This window comes from Eumetopias jubatus, unplaced genomic scaffold (genome assembly GCF_037043125.1).
Source record: "Eumetopias jubatus isolate StellerSeaLion01/CBP00866 unplaced genomic scaffold, mEumJub1_p1.0 scaffold_5, whole genome shotgun sequence".
NCBI classification, from domain to species: domain Eukaryota; kingdom Metazoa; phylum Chordata; class Mammalia; order Carnivora; family Otariidae; genus Eumetopias; species Eumetopias jubatus.
In genome coordinates, this window is record NW_028274811.1 from 150,085,531 (window position 1) to 150,113,258 (window position 27,728).

General features: G+C 43.7%; 1 protein-coding gene across 1 annotated transcript in view; it reads right to left on the reverse strand.

Annotated features, from left to right (window-relative positions):
• ICE1 (interactor of little elongation complex ELL subunit 1) overlaps window positions 1–27,728 on the reverse strand; it is a 56,400-nt gene that overhangs the window by 14,791 nt on the left and 13,881 nt on the right. The window contains exons 4-14 of the mRNA XM_028122653.2: window positions 25,921–25,939; window positions 25,054–25,165; window positions 23,468–23,544; window positions 22,484–22,521; window positions 20,804–20,886; window positions 20,568–20,607; window positions 20,430–20,486; window positions 13,831–13,917; window positions 10,628–11,037; window positions 3,726–8,510; window positions 2,330–2,498 (exon numbers count right to left, since the gene is read on the reverse strand). Of these exons, the coding sequence (XP_027978454.1) occupies window positions 2,330–2,498; window positions 3,726–8,510; window positions 10,628–11,037; window positions 13,831–13,917; window positions 20,430–20,486; window positions 20,568–20,607; window positions 20,804–20,886; window positions 22,484–22,521; window positions 23,468–23,544; window positions 25,054–25,165; window positions 25,921–25,939 (5,877 nt within the window). The remainder of the gene's footprint in view (window positions 1–2,329; window positions 2,499–3,725; window positions 8,511–10,627; window positions 11,038–13,830; window positions 13,918–20,429; window positions 20,487–20,567; window positions 20,608–20,803; window positions 20,887–22,483; window positions 22,522–23,467; window positions 23,545–25,053; window positions 25,166–25,920; window positions 25,940–27,728) is intronic.

The following is a 27,728-nucleotide window of genomic DNA, read 5'->3' on the forward strand; positions in this document are numbered from 1 at the left end:
ATGAAGCAAAGGTAAGCCTGTCTCTCCAGACTTCCACAACCCTAGAACCTCCCCATTTGTGGAGTGTCATTTAAGGCTATTTCTGATGCATTTGGAAGACAGAACTCACCTGTGAAACACATAAAAAGCTTTTGATTTGAAGAGATGTTTTTATACATTACGGATGATAATCTTCTACTCTGAATGTTCTTTCCCACAGTTGGCTCTGTTTGTTTAATCAACCTAACCCACATGCAGCTCACGTACAATAAAATACACTCTTAAGCACGCAGTTTGATGAATTGTGATGAATGAATATATCCATGTAACCTCTACCACAATCGACAGAGAATATTTCCATCATCCCAAATTCCCATGGTCTGACAGCCCTTCTAGTGAGTCACGTCACCCCAGATACAGACAACCCTGACCCGTTTACTACCACTGTAAATTAGCTGTCTTTCCTCAAATGTTCATGAATGGATTCCGATAGCATGCACTTTCTGTCTGGCTCCCTGACTCAGCAGAATGTTTCTGCAATTCATCTGTGTTGCCACACACATTAGCAGTCCCTCACTTTGTGTGGCCAACTGCTTGATAACGCACACCTGTTCTTCCTTCACCTGCTGACGAACCTCCGTCTCCAGCAATGGGCAGCTACCAGTGAAGATGCTGTGGCAATGCGAGTACCAGTCTAGGTGAGGGTAGTCTCTACCTCTGTTAGGTAAGGACCTTCGAGTGGGATTTTGGGGTCATACGATAAATGAATATTTTGATTTTATAAGAAACTGTCCGTGTTTTGCAACTTGGTTGAACCAGCAGACAGATTTTTACCGTTTGGCAGGAAGCCACATCTTGTGTTTCCAGAGCAGGTAAGTCAAAGCAGAAGCTCACAGTCTATTCTGACCAGCTGTTTCAGAGATTGAATGTCCTCCCGCCCCAGGACCTCTCCACATGCTGCTCCTTCTGCCCGGCAGCCTCTCCCTCACGTTTCTTGTAGGCGCTCGCTGGCATCGAGCTTCACGCCTCAAGTTGAGAAGCCGCTCTGACCAGGAGAGCTTCCCTGACCCCTCAGACTCTCACAAAATCCCCTTCCACGGCAGTCCCTCACGCAACAGATCCTCAATGGCTGCGTACAATGCGTTCTTGTGGGGTAGGGATAAGCAGAGATAAGACAAACAGAATCCCTGGGCTGACAGAGCACACAATCTGGTGAGGACAGAGACAGCAAACAAAAGGGTTCAGGCTACAAGGCAAGGGGATGAGCACCATGAAGAAAAGCCAGCAGCCTGCAGGATGAATGGCTGTGGGAGCCCCGACAACAGGGAAAGCTTCTGAGGGAAAGACCTGTGCCCCACGAGCCTGAAGGGAGAGGGGGCTGGCGGTGTGTGACAAGAACAGAACCTCAGCGGGGACTCCAGAGCGTGCACGCCGCTCGCCTTGCTAGTACCCGCCACTGAGGGAGCCCCACGCGTGCCGGGGCCACGTGACCGGCAAGTACGGGCCTCACCGTGCGGGCGTGTTTGCATCAGGTTCCAGTCACCGTCCAGGCCCTACGACCTAGCGAGCACCCTGTGAACTACTGTGGAGTCCATCCATGACTGAAAGAGTAAACAAAGAAACGAAGAGGGCGACAGACAGCAGCCTTATTCACAGGTCTGCACGCTACGGGCACATTCCATTACCCGCTTCACAAGCCCTGGGAACATCATGCTATTAGGATGAAAAACCTTCACTGTCGAGAGAAGACTTTCTGATATGAAATTGAATTGCATTTGTGTATCATTTCCCTGTTTACAAACGTTTCCCCTGAGGCTGTCTTATTACAAAGCATGACTCCTGATCTACCCCATCAGCGGGGCCGGAAGCAGAGGAAGGGAAAGGGGATCCCAGGAGAGCGCTCCTAGCCACCACCCTCTGGTTCTCTTCTTGCCATGGGCTCACTACTCCATTTTAGAGTTCTGCCTCTTCCAGCCAGGGATGCAGGGGTGTGGTCTGTCACTGACTTTACAATCATTCCCTCATCTTGTGTCACCTGTATCTGGTTCTTCAGCAGCTGCACCAGGAAGAGACAACCACGCAGTAATGAGAGACCCTTGATGATATACCCGTGGAAATGTATGTGCTGACAGAAGAAGCAAGTTTAAGTCATGTAAATTCTCCCACTGAAAACCAGGCACGGCTTGGCACAGCTAATGCCCTTCATGTCCTCCGGAAAATGCCCAAACGTTAACGCTATTTTGAAAGATACGCAGCAATCACTTAGCTGCAAACACAGATCCAAGTGTAATAATGAGGTAAAAAAGCAGTAGCAGACTTCCAATACAGAAATGTCACTATCTAAACGTACCTTCCTTAAGTAGGCTGTAGCAAAACAAACGAGCTCTTTCCAAGTCTCCAAGTTGCCGACAAATACCCACATACACTCTGCAGAGGGCGTGAATGTAATTGCGCTCCATAGAGATCTTCTGAATTTTTAGTTCTGAGAGAATAGAGTGAAGCAAGCACTCTGCTAAATGCTGGATTGGAGGGGGGAAAAAAAAAGAAAGAAAGAAAGAAAAGGCAATGTACGCTATTTCTTTTGCCTACTGAATAGCAAAAAGTGCCAAAATGATCTATTAGGGCCGTAAAACGGGCACCGTATCAGACAGTCAAAAAGAGCAATCACTGTGGCCAACCACCTGCCTGACTCGGCCATGAACACCCCCCGCCCGGGTGTGTGGGGCAAGAGGCCCAAACCTGCGGGCTGCCTGCAGGTGCCACAGGCCACGTCCCAGCACACCCGCCTGGCCTGCCGTTACGGCCACCACGTCAACCAAGTACACTGCCTTGGTTTTGGCTAAAACAATTTTTTGTGTGTGCATTACACTCACTCTTAATGCTTCTCCCATTCCTGTTTTCTGAACTCTGATGTGACCTACACATTTATCCTGTTTAGGTCTTACAAATACTGGGCAACGTTTTTTCCTACTTAAGAAAAAGGGCGTTAAATAATTTGATCCATTTGTTCATTTGAAAATAAGTATCTTTTCAAAGTGACATGGGTTACTGTTTCCTGAAAGTAAGCAATCTAAGAAAAATACATACATATTTACACCATTATGACTCCAAGGATGTGCAGATAACCAATACAGCAGGATCCATGGGGCACTGGAAATAATCCACACTAGGTGTCGACATGGACACTTGGAAAATACAACCCTGTAAGAGCCCTAATAAGCCAGGTGTGTGAATCCGCACAACGCTCCCACTTTAATGGTCCCTACCTTGAAACCAGGATCTGTTCCTGTTTCATTTGTGACAGACATTAAAGGAGGGGCAGGGGGACCCCTTGCTCTCTTTCTGGAAGACGCTCAAACTCTCAAATGTGTGTGTGCTATTCACGGAAAAGAAAGGCTCTGTTACAGAAGAGTAATTTGATGCCTTGGAGCAAATCATTTTGAGCCTTTAAACATGCCAGAATTGATGGGAAAAATGCAATTGTTGTCCCGACAGATACTTTTACTTCTTCAAAATTTTAAGGCATTTGATGAATACAAATGATCAAATCGCCAGTGTCTTCTCACACCTCAAGTGTACAAAATGCTGACTAGAAACAAAGTAGAGGTCACCATGTTTATATGGATAACTGTCGATCTCTAAAATAAAATTTCTGTTCAGGGTAATCCACCACTTTGCTGAGAGCAGACAGCCCATATCTGAGGACATGCAATTCCTAACGCTCTTAGAGAAAAGCAGCCACGTACCTTTTTGGTTGTGCTAAATTCATAAACCACTTCCTTCTCTTGATCTCTCATTACAGGCTTTTTAGAGATATTTCCCACATACACGTGACTCCGAATGACAGGTAAGAGATCAAAAGACGACTCTGCGATTTTCTTCAGTGCACCAGCTATGGCTTGGTCATGGGACTCTACGGTTTCTTTTGGGTTTGCAGGCAACTGTGAAACCGTACTGATGGTCAGAAGAGAACTTTCTTCCTCCGTCGTCACACCTTCAGCTTGAGGGAGGCTCCTCCGGAGGGTCTTGCTGACCCCCCCTGCAGCGGCGGCCCCCGTTCCCGGTTCTGGGGACCCGCCGTCCAGCCGCAGTCTTTTGGCGCCCCTCAGTGTAGATGCAGGCAACGTCCTTTTCCCACCTGCCTCTCTGGACTTCTCTTGATCACAGTCGCTCCCTGAGCTGCCCCCTGTCTTAACAAAGGCTGTGGATGTTGAGGTGATTGCCTTGAATCCTGTTATAGCACTGACAGGCCCTGCTAAGCTTTTACATTCTGCAGACGGACCTCGAGTGAGCTGAATATTCCCTTTGAGGATGTTGAGGGTGCGGGCCCTGGCAGACAGCTCTGGGTACATGGTGTCAAGGATTTTAACGGAATTCTCCTGGGGTACGGCCACAGCCGTATGGGCAGGTGCCAAGGGCGGGAGGCGGCCAGGCACAGGGAGGGCATGCTTTGGGGTCGCAGCACAAAACTGCAAGGGTGATGACAAGATCCTCTCGCCAGCCTGTGCAGTGGATGGGGATGGAGATGTGCACAGAGGGGAGGGGCATCCCGGCTCTTCTGGCAAAGGAGACATCATAGGAGGCACTGGGATTTCACACAAAGGAGAAATCTGGCCAATAGGAGAGGTAGGTGAGGAGGGAGAGGAAGTTACTATCAGAGGAGAAACTGGTTGTGAAGTCCTTGGAGGTGTAGCGACCAGAGGAGCGAGCAAGGGCGGCAGGGGAGGCCCCACCTCCTGCCGGATTTTACTCAGAGTATCGGAACAATCTGTAGGAGTCGATGTGTCAGCATTGGCTAGAATGGTCTGAGTTTGATTTCTCTGAGTTTTTGTGTTCTCTCTTTCCCCTGAAAATGACTGAGAACCTTCACTCTGATTAGCTTCAACTCGGCTTGATGCTAAAGCCTTTGCTGGTTTGTTTGATTGATCTTTGTTTGAAATCTTTGATCGATTCTTATTTTTGCTGAATGGCTCTAGTTTCGAGTTAAAGTATGTGTGATCAGATGCAATAGTCTGAGACTCAAAGTTCTGATCATAGATTTCAGAACTAATCCTTACACTAGGTTTGACAGGCCTATTGCGCAAACGACTTTTATCGAAGTTGGTGCTCTGGCTGCTGCTGGAAATTTCCTCTTGGGCACATGACAGGTTGCTGCCACACTGGGGCTCCTGAAATGGAGGGCCAGGGTGACTAGTCTCTGGGGACTTGTCCAAGGAAGTAACGGAAAGGAAGCCAGCTCCCAGGTCTCCTCGATCTGGAGAAACAGGGATGTCCTCGGGACTGTCACACAGTATGACCTGGTCCACATTTGGCATAAGAGTGACCCCATTTATGATGGTCCAGTGGTCCCCCTTTTCAATGACGAGATTCTGATCCTTATTGATGAGCACGTTTATGACTTCGGAAGTCACTGTTGATATCTGACACTGAAATGTCGTTTCTGCCCCCTCCTCAGCACTGCCCTCTGTGGTCTGCCCCACCATGGAGTCAGAGCGCTGGGGGGAGGGCTCTGCCAGCTCTGACAGGACCTCTGCCCCACCACGGATTGGGCTGGTGACATCGGGAACACTCTTAGGACTGCCTGGAGTGACTCTGTTACTTGATGTGCCTCTGGCCGGAGAACGGCCCTTGCTGGCCATGCTGGCTGTTGGAGGGGGTGTTCCTGAAGGGTGTGGCAGGAAGCCACTCACCTCCTGAGGTGGGACGTGCTCTCGCATAGGCTTAGTGGTCAGGCTGTCGTGCGTATTTAAGAGCACCAAGTTACCGGTGTCTTTTCCAGGAGAGCTCTCACAGCTGGTCTGAAGCACCTGGCCGACCCTGGTGAGTACCTCAGACAGCGTTTCCAAGGAACGCCGTGTGAGCTGATCTGTGCTCCTCAGAGGACTGTCATCTTCCTCGGATTCAATCCACTCTTCGGAGGTTTCAAGGGTTTCTTCTTCACAGAGCTGCTTTCTGTACTTTCCTCCTGAGAGTTCACCTAGCTTTAAGTCTTTGTTCATTTCTTTATGTAGGGTTCCTTTGCTAGAACATTCTGAAACAGAGTCCCCTGAACTATAATCTCTTAACTGACAACTTTCGAGAAACATCACGACCTCTGATGTAGAAAGTCCGTCTACCTCAGAAAGAGTACTGATGTTGAAGTCCTGCAGCGCAGAGGTCAGACACCCCACCTCGACAGTAGGCCTGGTCTCGGCTGTGCCAGCACCTCGGGCTCCTAAATCTTTTCTGGAGCCACGGGCGGCATCTTGCTGTCTGTCCCCCATCGCGGCTTCGGGCTCACTCTCCCCCTCGCTGCAGCTAGGTGCCTCACTCTCCTCCACCTCTGTGTCGCCACCGCCTGCCTCCCGAATGCCTGTGTAACACAGAGCCCCAGCGAGGCCACTCTGGGGGACAGCATGCGTCTCTTCATCTTTTCTGAGAATGGCCGACAAAAGAGCAGTCCCTGTAGTGCCTGGACCTTTAGGAGAAGCACTGCCAGGAGTCTGAGATGGCAGCTCTAGAGACTCCAGGCTCTGCCGGACACGAGGAGAATCCTCTGGGACGGCCAGGGCCTCACCACTAGATCTGCCCATGCCCCCACAGGGTACTTCGTCAACAGGAAAACTTCTCGACACTGGAACTTCTGTGGCGGGAAGGAGCTGATCCCCATCCAGCCCAGATGAGTCCAGATCCGTGGCACGAAGGAGCAAACTTTGCTTCTGCACCGCTTCCTGTGCTGAGGCTTCCGTCATGACGTCTTGGTTTTGGACTGGGATGTTTCTAGGAGAGAAAGACAGTTTGCTATTTGTGGAACAATGAGAATTTCCTACTGGTAAAGAACCACTTGGAAAACTGAAATCTAATTTTCTCCACGAGGCAGAAACTTGTGGCGAGGTCCCTTCAATAGCAGCTGCCCCCTGGGCATCCCGTGCCGTGTCCTCTCCTTCTCCGCCATGTCTGGCTACAGATGACGTGGGCGCAGCCCCAGGACCGGCGCGTGCTGCTGCAAAGGCAGACTCAGTCCCCCGCCTCCAGTGCTCCGGTCTAGCGCTCTGTGCCATGTCAGGCCTGGCCTGCTTGGTGATCACGGACACCTGGTTCGGCAACAGTGATGTAACAGCCCTGAGCCCCACAGCGTTATTTTCTCTAGCAAGTTCAGGCCTGGATGCGGATCCTCTACTTTCTAAGGATGGCACTGCCTTTTCTACCTGATGGTTGGTCTTCTGTTCATATTCTGACTTAGCTCTCAGCCTTTCTTCCCCACCTCTCCTTAACAGATCACTATGGTGCCATGAAGGGCTTTTAACAAAACCAAACCCACTCTTGGTCAAGCTGCACTGAGACTCTAGCAATGGTGCAGAATCCACCCTAGTCAGGGGGAGCTCAGTTCTGGGACCCTGACTTCCACACTGTGCCTCTTTCGTAGCTTTTATAAATACTGACTGTGCAAGCGAACAGACTTTGGGCATGCCTTTCACAATGTTTGTGCACCCAACCTCACTGCTGCTCTGATTATTAAAATTTGATGCTCCCAACTCAGGGCTCAAAGCACACAAGCTATTCTCCAGATGGTTCTGTCCGGCAGGACACTCTGGGGGCTCAGGCTGCAGATCTAACATGTTCAAGGTTTCAGCTTCTAACTTTTGTTCAGAGTGATGCAGTTCCATAGGGGTAACTTTAGCAGGAATGTGTAGATCATGACTATACTTTAACCCAGAGGAAGACGGGGAGTCACTGCAGACAGATGATGTTCCCGAGGTAGACGAGGAAGAAAGCCTGGCGTCAACACTGAGCCCTGTGGCACCCATTGCATCACCTGCATCGTCCTCTGGTTCAGGTGATGCTCCTAAAATGAACCCTTGAACATCTCTCTCCTTTCCCAATACTCTACACATTCCCTGAAAGTGGTCAGAGATCGACAGATGATCTGATTCAAGAGGGATTTCATTAGTTAGCGTCCACTTAGTAAACTGTGATTTGGGTGATCCTATCATTTTGGATAGTAGGGTTTTTCCTTCAGAGTCCATGAGCTCACTGAATGGCCTCTTGCCGAGGGGAGAACACACATCAGACTTCTGGAGGGCCGCTCCCCTGCCCTGTGCCTGGCTGCCAGACGACGTCTCAACACACACATTTCTGATGGGTTCATGAAGCGTGTTCTCAGTCTGCACTGACTTATCCGCCTCTCTAACCTCTCTCTGTCTATGTGCCTCGTCTAAAACGTCTCTTCTCCTATCACTCGTGGATTCAGATGACACCATCCAGTGTTTCTCGCGAGCTAAAGAGTATGTGGCTGAAGGCTCTCTCAGTGTTGCTGTGAATGTCCCAAACCCGACAGTTGTCACTTCATTTACTTCCAATGTAGTCAGAGCTTGGGTGGCTTCATGTGATTTGAGCTTTTCCTCCCAGGTACCATTACTTCCTTTACATTTTCTGGATGAGCCAAAATACTGTGATTCAGACGTCTCATCTTCTGAAACAGACTCAGCAGAATTTCTATGTTGGGACGATTCATTATCACTGGAATCTGTATACTCTCCAAAGTAGGTTTCCTTAAAAATGAATGAGTTATTCTTATTAGTTAAATAGTAATTGAACTGACTAAACATACCTACCAATTAAATGCCTTAAAAAAATGATTCTTATTAAATACTAATTGAACCTACCAAACATAACTATCCATTAAATGCATTCTTGAGGAATCCTTTAAAACACAGCTGAGGAAAGAGTAAGTCCCTGTCTGGAGGCTACCGACAGGTAGACGAACTGCAGCCTGAGCACCGAGCTGCCGCCGTTTCCCTGACCTGTGTCCCCGAGTTCCTCAAACTCCCACCGCTCGCTCCTCCCGCAACAGACACAGCCAGGGCTAGGTCCACCCTCCAAAGGGCCCAACATTCCCAGTCTCCAGCCCCTCCCCCCGTCTCCTGGCACGAAAGGTGTCCTACTCTGGCTGCACAGCCTCTCGTCCCCGCTTCCAGGTCAGTCCCCCGCAGGCGACCAGCCCCAGTGCAGCGGCACCGGCCACCAGTCTGGGCGACATCTTGTAAGTGTCTCGTGCCCACAGGTCCTCGTGCCTAGGCCGCGTCTGGGATGCTGCTACCAAGCAGACAGGCTCTACCTCTTTCAATAGTATGCACACTGACACTGCTCCTTCCCACAGAGCCTGCTCTCCATCTCTGCCCCAGAAACCCTGAACAATCCCTGGGCACCCCCTGCTGCCTTGGCTGAATGGCATCCATCACATGGCCCAGCAGAAGAGCTGGTTCCTCAACTGCCTGGCCTCCTCTGAGCACCACGCTCACGGTTCTAAAATCCTACTGCACAAGTCCCCTTGCAAGCCCCACGCATGCCTCGGATCCACACCTGACCCAGCACCCTCCCACCCAAGCAGGGCTGCTGCTTTTCTTTGCTATTTTCCAGCCTCCCCACCTCCTCTACCTCCCTGACCACCACACTGAAAACCTCACCAAATGCTGCTCATTCACCCTCATAACATTTCTCAAACCAGCCCCACCTCTTGAACCCAGTGCTGCTGCAGGGATGAGAATTCGAGAACACTGGCAGCTGCTGATTCAGTCAGGGATCTCCCCCGCTATGCTCTTGCCTCTGTCCAGACTACCCCCACTCCCTACTCGATCACACAGAATCTAAATAGAAACTTGCAACTGAACATCTATCATTAAGTCTACTTCCCAGGATCCACCAAGGACTTCCCACTGCCCTCACGTTAAAACGGAAAGTCCTAAGAACACAGATGGCCTCTGCGGACCTGGTAAGTGTGAACATTCTCTGGCACAATCTCACCTTCAGTCCCATGACTCTGTAAAGAGCTCCCCGAACTGAAGCACCCCCACCCTCCTGAATACTCAGCTGGGCCTTGTCTTCCCAAAGCATCCTTGCCCCCCACCCCCACCCCCCCGGGCTCCCTCGGGAGCCAGGCTCTGGTCTGTGTCCTCTCCAGCCGGTGTGCCCCCAAGCCCAGCAGTCTCTACCGAAGTGGTTCAATTGCCTGCTCCCTCCTCCGCCCAACTGCCACACAAGACCCAGCAAGTGGTAACCATGGCCTGTGTCACGTCCATGTTCCCAGGCTGAGCACAGCCGCTGGAACGGAAGAGATGTACACTGCTTCCTGAAAGAAGGGAGTGACTCAGAGCAATGCATTTATCTGCTCTTTGAGCCAAAAAGCATACAGATCTGCTTCTCAAGACTAACTTCCTAAGAATTTACAATAAACCATTCTGTAAACACATGAAAAGGTGATGAAGTCATTAAGCAAAAGCGGAAAATTCTGCAAACACAGGTTAATGCGCATGTATGCTATGTACATGGATTACCCATCTCTGAAAAACTCCAGACCCGCAAACGTGCACTTAATCCATTCACTGTGTTAGGTGCCAGGCAGCAGAAAGAAGAACAATTAGAACACAGTCCTCCCACAAGGGACTACGAATTTGGTTGTGGATAAAGACACACAGAATGCAACCTTAAGTGAACATGTCATGTGATCCACGTTGATCCAAAGAGCGCTGGCATGCCCTAGTCAGTTCTCACATTCATCCCCAGTAAAGTCTGGTCTGAGTATCACTGAGCAGCACTCCCTTAGTATGGCTAAGATGTTAGGATGGGGAAAGTGCCCGCACGATAACTCAAATGCCAGGTGCAAACTCACAGGCGCGAGCGAAGAAGGTAACGTGCTCAGGGGTGGTAGGGACACCAGAGGGGGTGACGGCACTGGAGACAACAGAGGAGGGGGAAGTTTGAAGAAATCAACTGCCGCCTGGAGATCTTCATCAAAACAATGATCACGATCAGAGAAGTCAGTACTGTCCTCATCGTTCGTGGGCACTGCGAGTTCAGGATGCCAGCCCTCATTAGAAACGTGGTCATTACAGTGCGCGGCTCCACTGGGCCCCTCTCTCCCCACACGTCTACACGCAGAGAAGTCGCCCTCTATTTCCATGGACAGTTCTGCCAGGCACGTCTGCACAGCTGCAGCTCTGAGCAGCCTGCCTCCCCCTGGAGGAGGCACGCCATCATCCCTGGACTCTGTGGGTCCGGGGTTTTCTTTGGCAGGTTTCTCTGTAGGAGGAAAAAGTAAATACCAAACATCTGTAACATCAACAAAACTTAAAAAAATTATCCTAACTGTTCAAAATGCTTTATTGAAGAAACCCAAATAAGGAGAAACATTTTTTAAAAGGCACCCAGTCCCTTCCTACAGATTATCCTGTAAGACCTGAACACATTTCATGTAGGTACACTTCCCTCACAACAAGCAGGACAAGAAGGCAGGAGGGCGGGTGAAGGCGATGCCCTGTGGCCCACGGGCAGCAAGGCGCACGGGTGGAAAGGCATCGCGGTGGTGGGAACGGGCCTGGATGGCATGCTCCCTCTCTCAGTAAAAACTATCTTTCCACACAACCAGCAGCATTCGGAGACACGGCTTTGTGCAGAGAGGCTGACAGGGAACACAATTTCCTCTGTCTGAAAAACAATCAAGAATCAGCCAACATAAAGCCTACCCATAATGATATTTGTACAACGCTGCAATCAAGGGACTCAACTAGGTCACATACATACTTTATGTATTACAGTGCAATGGGAAAATTACTGTAAAAAGCCAATGATTTGGGGGTCTTGATTTTGGTGAACTTCAGGTGGTACTAATTATCAGTGAAGACATTTGTGTCCTGGGAAATAAGTAGAAATAACCATTTGTAATATCTTAAAGCTATAAAAATATGTTTTACATAAGGACTCAAGGCTCCCTGGAGAAGTGACTGACTATAGGGCTGGGGAGGGGAAAATACAAATAGGGCCTGAAACATCTTGCAGAGTCAGAAAGAAGTTCTCAAAACAGGCTGGGGTATGCCTCAAGGGCCCAGGAGCCAACCTGAAAACAGTCCCAATAACCAAAGCTGGAATAATTTGAACGATGAAATAAATAATGGTAGTTATGAATTATAATGCAGAGAATAAAGAATTCCAATTAATGTAGAAGGAACGAGAGAAATACAAAATCACTATTAGACTAAGCAGGCTTCAGTGGTGGACACTAAAATCATCGGGCTATAGTGGGAGAAAAGCAGACTATCTGCAGAGTATCCATATGTCTCCCTCAAGAAAATTCACAGTAACCTAACACTGGAGGAACCTGCCAGACACCACCTTAAACAAGCGGTCCCGTCCTCACCCATGTCACCCATCCCCCCGCCCCCACCCCGGTACAATGTCAGAGGGCCAAGAAGAGCGCAAGGACACCGCGGTGGAGTTCTTGCTGTAAAGACAGTCTTCACCTAATATGAGAAAACAGCACACAAGCCAAAACTGATAGGTTTCCTACGAAATGATGCTTCCTCTCTGAAAGTGGGTAAGACAGGAGACAAAGCGACACAGATAAACCGCCAGACTAGGGGGGCGGAAGGCGGAGGGCTCCTAGATGCAACATGGGCTCCGGGGAGGGACACACGCCCAGAGACATCCATGTGAACTTTCGCTTAGCTAACAATCTTGCACCAAGGGATAAATTCAGGGGAATCTGGATGAGGGGTCTAAGGGAATTCTCTGCACTATTTTTTAAAATTTTCTCATATAAAAGCAAAAAATTTTTTTAAAAAGTGTATTTTAAGACTGAAGATTCCAAAGACACCATGTTTTCCTTTCTACTTGAAAAAGTTAACATGAAGCAATACACTTATCCCTCAAAATAGTTTGCTTTTAAATAAAAACACCAAATTATGAAATGGAGAGCCCTTTTAATAGTATCTTGAACAACGTGAAATCAAATGCTTAGAATAAAATAAGACTACTAGCTGCTGAAGCAGACTCAGAAGAGCCCCGGGCTGCTTCTGCCCGAACAGATGAAGACACGGACCGCGAACTGTAGGGGCTGGCTCACGAGACACAGGCGCCACCTGCTTGGATTTGCAGTGCCACCACGCAGCAGGCAACAATCCAACAGCACCCCATCCAACAGGCCTCTCTCCACCTCACAAAACCTCACTGAGTCAAGCACAAATGAGAATCAGCAACTTGCCTGGGAACATTTTTCTGAGGAAACTCTGCCTTCAGAAGCCTGAGAGAGAAAACTAGGCACACATCTCTACAAATTTAGATCCTCAATGATCTGTGAATTCACAGGAGGTAATCATAAGAAACCAGTAAAAAGAAAAAAAAAAAGTTAAGTAAGGAGCACTTTAATCTTGTACATGAAGGCTAACTTCTCCCTATCCACTCTGGGATGACTAATACCTATTTCCAAATCTTAAATCCTGAGTAGGGTGTAACTGAGAACATGGCAGAAGGCCTCCACAGTTTTGCCTGCAGATCAAGAGAGCCCACAGATGAAGTCAAATCTGAAAATTAGCAGATGGTGCTGCAGAGTAATAATCTGACGTGATGTGAGAGCAGGAAAGGAAACCGCTTATTGGACAACACCAGTATTCTAAAGGAGACTGTGAATGTACAGATCGGCCACTACCAGTTCAGTTTTGGCTTGTGTGCTGTTACAGGAAAAGTAAATTCAGTGAGGCCGCTACTGGATGGGTGACACTAGTGAAATGATTCAGAAAGCACCATGCCTCCCCAGTCCTCTGCATGTTCCTGCCATAGACACTCCCCTGTGTGTCCTTCCAGCTTCTTCGCATGTCCTCTGATGAAAGCCACTATTAAAAAAGTAAAAGCTGGATACACTTACTGAGACTAGAAGCCACGTTGAAGGGAAAGGAGCTCTGTAACTGAAAGTACCCAGTCCAGTTTATTTCCTTCTTTCAATGTCAAATTCAGGAGAGAATAAAAGCTGAAGGCATACAATACCCATGGTAAACATTTCTACTTCCATGCATGAAATGTACTTCTGGAATCTTCTCTCACCTGTGATACATCGGCTGCCTTCACCAGGTAGTCTGTGTGTTGTGTTTATGCAGAGCCAGAGTTCCTTCAGAAGTAGCTTTACTTTTCCTGTGAAAAAGAGTAAAGTATTAAAGACATGTCATTTGGCTCAATCTACAAAAGGCCGAAACTCACACCTGGGAAATCAGGACTTCTCAGGGGCTGGGGAAATAACTAGGCACTGAGATTTCTTCCCCAGATCCAACCACTATGCATAACTGGCTAAGCTGCTGATAGGAAGGCCTGCAACGCTCCAGCTGAACACTGAAGACAGGCTTGTTTTTTCCTAGGGGTGAGGGGACTAGGAGGGCACAGGACTCAAAAGACGGAATCTACTTGCTGGTAAGGGTCTTTATCACTTTTTGTATGAATGGACCAAATACACACACTTGGCACTTTCTACAGAAAGTGGTAAGAGATAAGGGACAGAAGCAAAGATATAATGACGGATATAAGAGATGGTGGCTCTACGTTTACTATAAACAATAGTAGAAAAGCACCCCTCAGTGACATGAGGGTGTCAGAAAACCCATCAGAATTGACCATGCTGGGTAGAGCATGCAACTCACTGATCTCAGGGTTGTGAGTTCAAGCCCCACACTGGATGTAGAGATCACTTTAAAAATCAAAGGAAAAAAAAAAAAAGATTTGGCCAAGCTCTAACTAACCTGGGGGCTTTGTGGGGAAGAGAAAATCCATTAATAGTCTTAAGGGGTAACAGGGTGGAAGACGAAAACATGTACGCATAAACACATCGAAAGAGATTATCACACAAACGAGCAGACACACAGAGAAACACATGCTTTTAGAAGGAAAGTGAAAGCCTTGGAATTTTTATAAATTTTCAAAGGGGTCAGGATTCCTACAACAGTTAAGAACCATTGGTTCAGGTTGAAAGGTACATATTTCTACAGATTTCGATCCTCAATGATCTGTGAATTCAGATCGTTTTAACTATGCCAGGCCTAATGAAATTCATATAAGTTTAGGAATATGACACTATGGTTTTAAAGTGAGTTTAACATTAATACATACATACAATCCCAAAAAAACTCCCAGAACAAAACATATTCATAAAAATTTAAGTATGAATAGCTTGTGGTCAAACATGCATAAAAAGACCAACCGCACTAATAAAAATTCAACCAAAAATAAGCTTTAAGTATTAGATAATTTCAGGCCACCTCAAATTCTATTATAGTTTCCTTGAAGTTCTTAAATTGGCCTGAAGCATGTATCGAAAATACTGAAATCTTTGATCTAGTTCTAGAGAAGATAAAAGACCAACCTTTTAACCCAAAATATCTGCAAGAACTCACAAATTTTGAAATAGGTCAGCCCTATTTAAGCTGGCAAACAACATCACTGAACAAAGAGCATTGTCCCCAGAAGAAGGGACCAGGGTAAGTGGTGAGGACATAGTAACAGGCAAGCTTAAAAAGTTTCCCATTTCCAGCCTCTCTGGAGCCCAATCAATTTCTGACTGTCACTGTGTATGAGGCACGTATATTCTTGAGTTCCAAATTCTGTGATCAAGTAACTTATCTACATTGTGATTTAACCTACCCAAAAGCCTGCTTCCAAATACTGTAATCCCCTTTGCTTAAATGACCTGACCAGGATCCCTGCTTATTACGTATACCCAAAGCAGCAAACAAGGAACCTTAAAAAAAAAGAGAAAAAGTTACTTTTCTATTCCTATGGAGGCTATTAAGCAGAGCTATGCCTATTCTAACACTCATTCACTACTTCTAATCTGACAAAACAGAACTATCTATTCCCAGTAAAGCAGAAAAAAAAAAAACCCACTTCATTACTTAGCTGTGAAGAGAAAAGCTCATTATGTTGAACCACACACCTTCCACCAATCCCGTACAATCCTGCCTGTATCAAAATCTAAGGCGCCCATGAGTGTCTCTGCACTTGTCTGCTCCACTGACTTGTCAGGCGTCACATGAACACCATGCTTTCACTGTGATACCGTCACAACTGTGTTTGACAATCTGTGTGGGCGTGAGCCTTGCTCAGGTTTTCCCTTTTCAAAAACTTGATTATTCCGAACATCTATTCTATCCTGGTAAGCCCTCACCACCTGCTTGTCCTTTCCCATCTAAAACCTCAGTGGGATTTGAGTAAGACTGGATCTTTAGAAATACATCTGGGGAAACCTCACATCTTTACACCGTTGAGCCCCTGATCCAGTAACAGTGCTCACTCACATGTTCTGGTCTTTCACCCTCTTCCACGGCTTTACGGGCCTCCTCACAGAAGCCTGGCACACTGCTTTTAGGTTTTCTCTTCCTAGACATGACAGTCCCGTTGCCTTAACGGGTTGTTCTCATTCCGTCCCTATTCTGATAGGTTGAGGATGGCGCACTCGGTGTGCTCAAAGGATGTATCAGCACTCTGCCAAACTCCCATACGTTTTCAAGCTGAGTCTACCCAGACAGTCTCATCATTTGAAATCATGACAATTCTGACTCTTCCTTATTAGTACAGACCCTGATCTCCCACACTGGCTCAGCTGCACAGTGCAGCCCCCTGCTCCCCAGGTACATACAGAACCTGTAGGGCTACTTGAGTCTAAGACAACCACATGAAAAGTAGTCTGTATTTTTCTGAGTTCTCAGAGAAACAAAATAACAATAAAGACATTAGTCTTATTCACTGAGGCCTTTACAGAACTCACTTGTAAGTCATTCGGATCTTGTATGGTATTAGATCTTTAACTATTTTTTTAAATTTCTTCTGCATTATTTTTCTGTTCAGGTTTGCAACAACTATCCCAAGTCAATCTGAGCATGTTTTTCCTTGAAAATGGTCCATTTCACAAACACGATTCAATCTGAATATAAATGTGTGAATTCAGAAATTCTCTGTGGCTTTTTCATGGCTTTCTCCGTCGTGATGCTTTTGTTTCTGTTCCTTCCTTTCTTGATCAGACTTGCCGAAGAGCTGTCGGTTTCAACAGCTCTGCAAAGATCCAGCTGTATGTTTTAATGAACCCAAATCAACTGCTTTGGTTCATTAACTTAGGTTTTCTTCTTCATCAACTCCTCCTTTCCATTTTCCTCAGTTTCTGTTGCATTTTCCTACTTTCCTGTCATTCTTGCTTTCTGTAGTTCTTGCTTTCTAAAATAATCACGAGGATTACTCATTCCTGTGAATACCATACTAAGAGTATCTCAGAGATTTTAATACTGCCCTATGATTGTTTTAGTTTTAATGTTCTCTGCTACCCAAGAGGAGTTGGTTTGTGTTAATGCATGCATGCTCACTTACCAGACAGGTTTAGAAAGTTGTGGGGTTGGGGGGGAGGGGTCAGGGAGAGGGAGAGATTTTTATTAATATCTTACTAAATATCGGTATCGTAATAATATCTCTTATTAGGCTGGAGTTTCCGTTGTCTAGCAAAGAGTAAGCTTTCATATATGTTGGAAAGTATTTTAAAGAATTCTAGGTTTGTGGTTTAAAAGAGTTAGATGTAAATCGTCAATCCTGAAATCACAAATCCAAGTCCACCTATTTTGTCTGCCTTTACAAACAATGGTCTCTGAGAAACATACTAAAGGTGACTATTCCCTCCAGAATTTCCAGGCATTTTACCGCAGAGTTTCATGTTCTTAGTCTATGACAGTAGCATCTTCTTGGTGAACTGTACCTTTAAGAAACCTGGATATTCCCTTTTAATCCATGTAAACTCATTTCTAGGCTTGAATTACTTTTTGCCTGGTTACTGCTTTCAAGTTAGCATTTGCTCGAAATTTCTCTATCCATCTCTCTACATTCAATCTTTCCACTTCATTTGATTTTAAAAATACTTCCTACTAACATGCCAGAAAAAGAGATAGTACACAAAAATCATGCTCAACACCTGAAAGGCCTTTCTAATATAAATATTACATGTGTGTCCTGCTCTGAGATGGGTCCTTCAATTATTTCTTGGTGACCTTCCGGCCTTAGGGCTCTGGCCTCCCCTCAGAGAGGTCCTGGTATGTGACCATTGTGACATCTACAATCTTGTTTTCCATACTTGAGAACCCCACTGGCTCAATTTCATTGCAGCAGCCGATTCTCTAAGGACACTAACTCTATATTCTTAACATTTTCTTCCCTCCCGTTCGTGATTCAATACCGTTTCCTCAGGGTTTTTCTCCTTGGTGCCTTTCTTCCCCAAGACTCTGCTTCTCAGTTTTAGATGAAACTTGAGGCAGGTCATCTTTGAGAGCCAGTGTATACTTCGTCAGCCTACATTCCTCTGGCAATACATGCAGGTTCTCATTTCATGGACCTAAGGGACCCTGCCTTTGGAGGGAAGGGATGCAGAGTGAGGCAGTTACGAGGATTTATACGGAGAACATAAGTATCTCATTTTCTGCGAACAGGAGTGGCTATCCTTCAAGGCAGGTGTAATTACCCAATTTTCTGATTTTCCTATATCCACACCCAGAGTGCCTATGTTGCAAATGACACTTCACAGAACTAAACTCTGGGCCACAACGTGTGGATAAATGCCAGAAGCTGTTTTTGAAACCAGAAGGCTATACATTTTTCACCCTGAATCCATTACCTGGCAAACCATTAATGTCTTGCTCTGTTTCCCACTCCCTGCACCTCTGATCTGAAGAAACGCAGGGCTTCTACAATCAAACTTGCTTTTTGAAGCCTGCTATTTTCTCTCTAATTTTGGGTTTCATCACCAACTGATACCATCTGCTTTACATTTTCCTCCACTGGTATTAAAATTTTAACTCTAAAAAGAGTATTTTCTTTTTTTAATTTTCTGCCCTCTCTAATGGATTTAGAAGGAAGGAAAGGCAAATGTGGCATTCAGGCGGACTTTCAAAAAGTGAAGTCAACCCAATATAGTTTCTAACTTGTGAATTTCTTTCAGAAGTACAGATGAGCCCTGAACATGGGGGACAGGGGTACTGACCCTCTACAGAATTGAAAATCCACCTGTAACTCTGACTCCCCTAAAACCTAACTACTAATATAATAGCCCAGTGTTAACCAGAATCTTTCCTGATAACATAACAGGCAACAGCATGTATTTTATACATTGTATGCATCATATACTATATTCTTACAATGAAGTAAGCTAGAAGAAAGAAACTGTTAAAAACCATAAGAGAAAATACATTCATAGTACAGCACTGTGTTTATAGGAAAAAACCCACATAGAAGTGGACATGCATGTAGTTCGAACCAGTGTTGCTGAAGGGTCAACTGTATGATGAGAGAAAAGTGTTAAAGATATACTTAGCAATTAGGAATTAAATCCCGCAGGGTCCATAGGTAAATAAACAGATTCCTAAAGACTTCATGTATTTACCTGGAAGAAGTAAAATGTACAGCAGAAAACAATCATCCTCATGGTGTGGGTAGAGAAAAAAGAATGCAGAGATAGAGAGCAACTCCGAGGACACAGGGGGAGGGTTCAGTTTTAAATAGCAAGGCTTAAGAACAGTCAAATCCTAAAACAAACCCGTCAGTCCCAAAGAGAAGATGATGAAAGCAGCAGCTGACCGCTGGCTGGGAGAACCAAGCCCAGCAAGCCCTCCACTTCCCTGGGCAGCACGGGGGACTCAAAGCCTGGCCTTCCACATTGAGGGGTGAGGAAAAGAGGGTTGAAGCATGTGGACCTATGCAGCAGTGACAGTGGGAAACGGCAAACAAGTGCCCAGGCCACTGAAAGGTGTTAACTATTAAAGCCCTGAGCACAGGAAAAGGTGATGTTGTGCTCTGAATTAAAAACAAAAGTCAAGGACGAAGAGACGGGGTAAAGGAGGCTTCTGAGGAGAAGCTATATCCTGTGAAACAATGGAAGTGGTTTTAGTAATCTCTACTGGAGGGAAAATTAACACATCAGTAACATAAAAATACCATTATTTCCTTATTTATCATTTGAATTCCATCTCCACCAAGAAAGTGAGACAGGTAGAGCAGAAATCCATATTCTCCTTTTTTAAAAATGAATGAAACGCAGAGAAGTAAATGGCCAAGGATCACACAACTAATAAAGAGAAACAATAAAGCAAACACTTCAATTTCTCAGCACCTGGTGTTTCATCTTCTCACCTACAAGCTAACACACTGCGCGACAAAATGAACACTGAGACATCTGTGACTCCCCTGTTCCACGACCACTATCTTACCTCCCCTTACAACACTTGGCCTTCCCTCCAAAAATACAGTGGAGGGCTTTACTTCCAGTTTTCCTGCCCGACCTTAACAATTTTTATATACTTGGCACCCAAGAAATTTTATAAATTAACTTGGCAAACTGTAACCTAATAAAAAACTATACTTATTTATTGCAAAGTATGGAAATTGTACCATGGACTAGTTTTCTTTTCCCAAACAATACTGCTTTTTGACTCTTTCATTCAGTGGATGTGATCAGACAGCAAGGTGATATAATACATACAACAGACCTGACGACATAAAACAGGATATGACTTCTCTAACATGCACATCTGCTAAACCTAGAAGTTCTGCAATTACAGGTAAGAGCGACAAGCAACCTCCCAGAACACTGAAAGGCACAGAAATTAATAAGAAATCTATAATATACTCACTTTTATCTATGCTTCCGTAAGAATCACTTGAAATTTGAGTTCCAATGTGTCTCAACTCTAAAATCATGGGGAAAAATACAGTTAATAAAGAATATTGCATGTTAAAACAGAATTTTCAAGCAGTAAGTGAATACTCACCCTTTTCATTTTTCTGTTTAGAAAATTCATCAAGCCGTTCCTGTGGAAACAAAACGCTGACAGTGTTTGTAAGGGGTAGGGAGTGCAGGCATCCCACACCCGGTCTAAGGGGAAAGCCCAGAGGCACCACAGACTGCTTCCACCAGGCGGCCCCGAACCCTGACTCCCGTGTGACAAGGACGCTAAGGAGCCCTGAGGCCACGAGTGTCACCTGGGTGCGCACTATTATCTATTACCTGTGTCTTCTTAAATTCCTTTTCAAGTATTTTCTTCTCATTCCTCAGCTGCTTGAAGTCCTGCGTTTGCTTGACAGCAGCCTCTTTAAAGAGCGCAATGAACAAGACACACAACAATTGACCAACTTCACAGCTACCACTAAGGAAATACTCAAAATATCATCTACTGAGAGCTTTTCTCATTTCATAAAACTTTGAAACAAATTTTGGTAAAAAGTTACTGTTCCTTCAGCACTTCCTCGGTCAGGGATAAATGCAGGAACATGGTTTGTTTAAACTGTTATCTATAAAACCACAGACTTGGCAGAGGCCCCAAGACGCCTTTGCAATCCCAGCAGGAGCCAGCCCACGCCCTCTGGTCAGGCAAGAACCCAACACAGATGAACTTTCGAGAGGAGGGGCACTGTTCCCTCCTGTTCTTCAGCAATAAGCAAAATTCATGTTTCTGAGATTTTAGAGCTGTGGTTTCATCTCGGAATATAGTCAATACCATCCTCTGTATTGGGGAGGAGGGACAATCTTCTCTATGCTTATTGTTACTTCTTCCTGGAACTCCCTTCAACAAGCTAATAGTTCTAGCTGCTAATACCTTTGTTCTAGATCTACTTTTAAGGTATTGTTTTAGGTCTTCCCTGTATCTTCAGCAAATTCTTCAATCTGGTTTTTCGTTCTGAAGCACATGGTCCAAATATATTATTAAGAATCTAACCAGCATTAACTTTACCTGAGTATGTTCATACGCAATTGCCATGAAAACTAAAATCCCCTAAAACACCACAGTAACAATCCTTTCCTGACTCCTCTAATGAGCTTGAGTATTTCTTTACCTGATTATTAGGCCACATGGCTCACTAGGGGAAAATGTTTTTGTCACATGGGAAATAAAGGCTACATTTCTCTTCAAAGGAAATCTGCCCTAAAAGGTGCACATAGTCTGAAATGCACAGGCATCTCAGACCTCTTTAAAACATTTCCTTAGATAGATACTTATCTCCACATACCAGCAAGAGAAAGTCATACTTAAAAAGAACACAGTGATGTCATATTTACTGCCATATTGTCAGTGTTTGTGCAAAAACTAAATCAGAGGAAAAATTGTTACCAAAATATTTGTAGAGTTTAAATCTATCAACCTAGGCTCAATCTAGGTAAATTCATGACTGGAAGTATTTTCAGCAAGTTCTCTTCTACATGCCCCGATCCAGCTACATTTAAATTCTTCACACTCTACATGAAAAATGAACCATGTTCTGAGGCAGAGCACCATCAGTGTGTCATCAGTATCTAAAAACATCAAGTTTCCTAGTACTAAAAGTAGTAACTTTTTCTTTCTACTAACCACTTATTTCAGGAAAAAATGAAAAGCCCCATAACATGTAAATTTCAAAATTAAATTCTTTTACTGATTGCTGCTTTTTAAGGTACAAATATGGACTGCCCTTATTTTGAGTGCACAACATTTCAAAGATTTGGCAAACGCCATTCCCATATTCCTATCTGGGAACTGAGAGGAGTATTCAAACTTCTCCTTAATGGTGGCCTTAGAGCGGACATTCGGGATGCGCCCTCGAAAACACAATGACCCAGCTACCAATCAAGTCCTACAACTCTGTACGGTCATCAGTGATCTGTGTGAAGACCAATGACATCCATTAGCGAGACAACAATAGTGCTAATTACCTTCCAGCTTCTTCACCTTGGCTTCTAGTTTCTTCTTCCTAATAATTTAATAAATAGTAAAAATAAATAAATACACACACACACACACACACACAGACAAAATTTGTGGTACTTTTTTTTAAACTATTAAAACTTATATAACAAAGGAATGTTGGTTATGATGAGCATTGTGCATCAACCACTGAAATCATCAACAACCGTTATGAAGGTATAGTAAACTAAGAGAGAACAGTACACTATTTAGTGTGTAATATTTCTAGAAAGAAATGTGTATTTTTCCGCCATGCCACATCTGGGAGTCTCCCTGGGCCACAGTGGCCTCATGTCCAGGCCACACTGATGTTTCCCAGTGGGCTCCTAGAACCAGTCCAGCATCTACATTGACAATGGCACTCTGGGGAGCATGCGTGGCGGTGGTGCTCACAATTCCATTTTATGGGAGGCAGAGGCTAGAGAGCTGCACCCGTTTTCAGATAGATTTTTGGATCAGAGAAGGCAGGTAACTCTGAGGAAGTCTCTGAGGTACCATTACATCACACATACATTTGACTACTGTGTGTGTAGCTCACGAGATCTGTGAATCATGTGACTGTAATCACTTGGATGCTTTCAAACAGCTTTTCTTTATTAATGGTAACAAAGACGCCCATTCCACAGGATACCTGGTAAAGTCCCAGTGCAGAGGAAGGAGCTGACGATCATGTTTGAAAACACACAGACATGCATGTGTGTGCACGAGTGCGGACATAAACACTTCCAGGGAGTTTTCTTCCTGCAGCTTCTTTAACAAATCAAACTTACAATTCTTCAGGGGAGGTATAATTTCCACTTGACAGACCTAGAGACTAATGCTGAGTGACTAACTAGTTTAAGAACAGTTAGAGCCCACAGCCCAAAGACAGAGAGGAGAGAGACAGTACTGAGTTAAGGACCAGCCATTTTCAGACATGAAAACCGTATGTCCAGAGTCATTTGAGAACTTACTGAGCATCAGTTTTCAAGCATTCTTCTTTTACACGTGCATATTCCTGGTGAGTATCTTGGTACAACTTCAGAGAACTCTAAGAAAAAGATAGCTGTTGTCAATTTGAAAGTCACCGACCATCAGTGAGAATTTACTTGGACCTTGGTAAGTGAAATTATTACCACTTAACAGTAAGAAATCAACCAAATGAATACATATATTAGACAGGAAATCAAAGTATATTCTTTGAATATTTTAATAGAGATAACCAGATCTTTAACAGATGTAATATGATTAATAGTCTCAGCAAACAAAGCTACACAAGTTAAAATGTACTAATTTTAGGGCAACTCCAAATCTTCCTAAGACTGAATAGCCAATATCTTTCTCAACCAGTTAAAATTCAACAAAATCTGAAGAAATTTTAGAGCTCAATAAATATAAGCTATCATTACTACTATATAAAAATATAAAGCAAATCATTATACTTAACAGTCACTGGGAAAAATATGCTACCACCACTCAGCAGGTACATCCCAACGGCCACCATGGAATGGGAAAGAGTCTGTCACTGAGCACTGTATCCTACTACAATGTGCACATGATAGATCTTTAACTGCCACAGCTCTGAGATGGATTTTATGACCCCCTTTTATAGATGAGGAGTCTGAGGATCCACAAGCTGACTTATTTTTCCAAAGTCACAGAGAATGAGTAATTAGCATTTCTCACTGAGGTCTCCCTCCAATGTTCATGCTTCCTCTCAGATATGGCTGACAAGATTGTTATATATTAGAGGCAGACAAAATTCACTGTTGTAGTTGTTTCTGTTTAAACTTCAAGTAGTTAAAAAATATAATAAAGACTTTCTACAGAAGTAGGAAAACCAATCACCACTGAAATATATAAGACCTCAGATCGGTGCATGGTGTTACTAAAACAGTACAAGTCAATGCCTGAGAGGCACAGACACCATCATGAAAAGAGCTCAGAGAACAGGCTGAGAAGCAGGCATCATTCCAGCTCGGATATTATTATGTCTCATGCAAACCAACTAACTTTATTGGCCTTCAACTTACGTTATCTGTAAAAGCTATGAATTCTCTAAGACTCCTGAAAAGAGTAAATCAAAATTTATACCAGAAAGCAAGTTTACAGCATTTTTCTTTTGCACTGCCCCCAAGCTTACAACATTTTAAGTAACTGTTTTACTGCAACTTGATTTTGAAACAGAGAACATGATCTCTTCACCTTTAAGTTTAAATTCTTGCAGATTATTTTACACTTACAGGAAGACCGATGTGAAAAGGCAACCAACGCAAGACACATAGAGCCCTAAAAATTCCCAGGTAGAAGGTTCCTCTGCAGAACCTCAAAGAACACATAAGCAACCAACATAGCGTCACAGAGCTAGTTATTACTGTGAGGACCAAGCCATTAATCAACTAGTTCGATGTTCTCTAAACAGAGGAATACACTTTGTGATTCTTGAGTATCCCTTGTTTCCTCTGTTAAGACATAAAATACCCCCTCATGCCAATGACAGTGAATAAACAGATCTTAATTTATGGAAGATAAACCTTCATAGGAAAATTCCTTTAGGTACCTTCTTCTCTTCCAGCTCTGCTTTTAAAGATCCCAATTCTTCCTGACATTTCTGCAGAGGAGAAATTTTTTGAAGCATCTGTTCCACTTGGTGATGCAGAGTACTATTCTCTCTAAAAATTGACAATGCATTAGCATTACTATACAGAAGTATCTACAGCGAATCATTAAATACATCAACTGCTGCTATTCTATTTTTTCTAACTTGGAAGGAAAAAGTAATAAAAGCATCTCTTTTTAAATGCATTCTATTTATACCAACATGATCTTCATACTGCTCTCTAATATTCTCTGACATTATAATTTCTAATAAAAGTATATGATAAACTACTTAAGAAGTACAGTAGATTCTCAATCTGATAGGCAATATATGAAAGGACAATATGCCAAATAATTAGGTTTTTCCAATCTTGAACTAAAACCCCATTTATCCAAACTAAATCACAGGCAATTTTGTGATCCAGTTTGTAACAATATTTTGCCTTCTCCTAGGGGATGAATATATTCAGAATATGAAACACTGCTAAATTTTAACTCCATTTTAAATTGTTTAAGATACACAAGACAACCACATTATTAAACAATCCAATTCATGCAGACAATAATTTGATTAACAATAAGCTCCATTTCAATGGCAACACCATCAGTAAAAGTAATAAAAAGTCAAATACCAGCCTGTAACTTCAGACCTTGGTTAAGAAATTCATTTGGATAATATAATAGTAAGGAAAATGTAAATCTTCTTTTATTATGACCATCAAAGCAACATTCAATATGATGGGTCAATCCTATGTGGCACTTTGAATCTGTTTCTAAATCTAGTCTGATAAATGTCTACCCCAAAACAACCATGAAGACAGGTACTTACCTTCTTGCAAACTGCAGCTGTAAAACTTGTTAAAGAAAACTCTCAGTTTTATCTGAAACTTGTCAGAAGATTAAACTCACTTTAAAATTACCTGTAATAATCTCTGTTCAATGTATATACAGGCAAATTCACAATTCCTAGAAAACTATATTCCAAGGTCCATTTATAACACAGTGTTAAAAATTTTTACTAGGTTACTCTATTTACCATAACATGTACCTAAAGTCAAAATATCTACTTCTCTAAATTAAAATAGGTACTCAGTTACATCGATCATTAATACTGAGTCCCGGGAATAAACACAAAGCAATATTCAACGAATGAACACTACCTTGGATCCTATAAACAACAAAATCCCCAAACAACCTATCCTGAATTTAACAAATAGTCCAGAGCATAATTCCAGCAAACAAGAGTTAGATACTTATGACAACCATTTATCACAATACTCAATGAGTAACAGGAAAAGAAACAAAGGGAGAACATAAAACCTACATAACCTCTCACTTTTACAATTTACACAATATAACTTCATTTCCCATCTCATGCTGCCAGTGAAATGTTCTAGGACAGCAAAACAATTATCTTTTTAAACTTCACCTCCTACAAGTTTCTATGCATATACCATGAGGTGGCAAATGTCTATAATGACACGCCTCTATCCTCCTCTGTCAGAATAGACTTCTCCAGATTAAGGACTACATTCACCCTAAGTTACCAGTCTTTGCAAAAAAGAGAAGTTCAAAATACCTGATGAAATAAAATATACCCTCTCCTTCCAAAAAAGGAAATAATAAACTTAACAAAACAGTCAGAATTACACAAAAAAGTAAGAAATCAATGGGTGCCTGGGTTGCCTTATCACTTAGGCATCTGACTCTTGGTTTCGGCTCAGGTCGTGATCTCAGGTCATGAGATGGAGCCCCTTGTGGGGCTCAGTGCTCAGCGGGGAGTCCGCTTGAGATTTTCTCTCTCTCCCTCTGCTCCTCCCCCTGCTGTCTCTCTCTCTCATAAAATCTCTCTTAAAAAAAAAAAGGAAAAAATCAAGTTACATAACAAAGCCATTGAAACCTGCACCATTAGCACTTTGGGTTGGAAGAGCAAACTACTGCACACCTACGGTACAAAAAATATGTATTTGGGGCAAATACCAAATGTATTTAAAAAAAAAAATCAATATTTACTTGTAGCTGAGGCTGACGATTATCGTATCACCGAATGGGTATTCCAGGATAATCCCAAGGTTTATCAATTTTTAATAAACATTCTAAGAATTTTGATTTAAAAATTTTATAAATTTTTAAAAAGTAAATCAATTTCCCTGCTAGATTACATGTGTAAGTACCTCAAAAAGTTTATGCTAAAGGATATAATGAAAGTATACTCTCCTAATATTGGAATTAATTGGCTACCTATATTTCCTATTTAGCTAATTAAAAGTACTTATAATAACTGTTTCTGTACAGGCTTCATAATCAAAGGTATTACTCTTGTGATAATATACATTTATAGTTAAACAGACGGAGAATTTTAACAAATGAAGCACAAGGGGGGATTTCACTGATCTACATTTTTTAATGTAAAAATTCAGTACTAAAAATAAATCTAAGTCTTATGCCTTGATTTTATTACTCTAATCACACAAGTTAGACATGATGGTACCAACACAAACAAATAATTAGTGATCACGTGTAAGTTCAGGGAGGCCAGAAATAATATCAAAGCAGGCCTGGGGTTCCTGCCAAAGTTGAAGAGTAGCATCTGTCCCAAGACCTGAGCTGAAGCTGCACTTCAGTGAATCCCTAAAA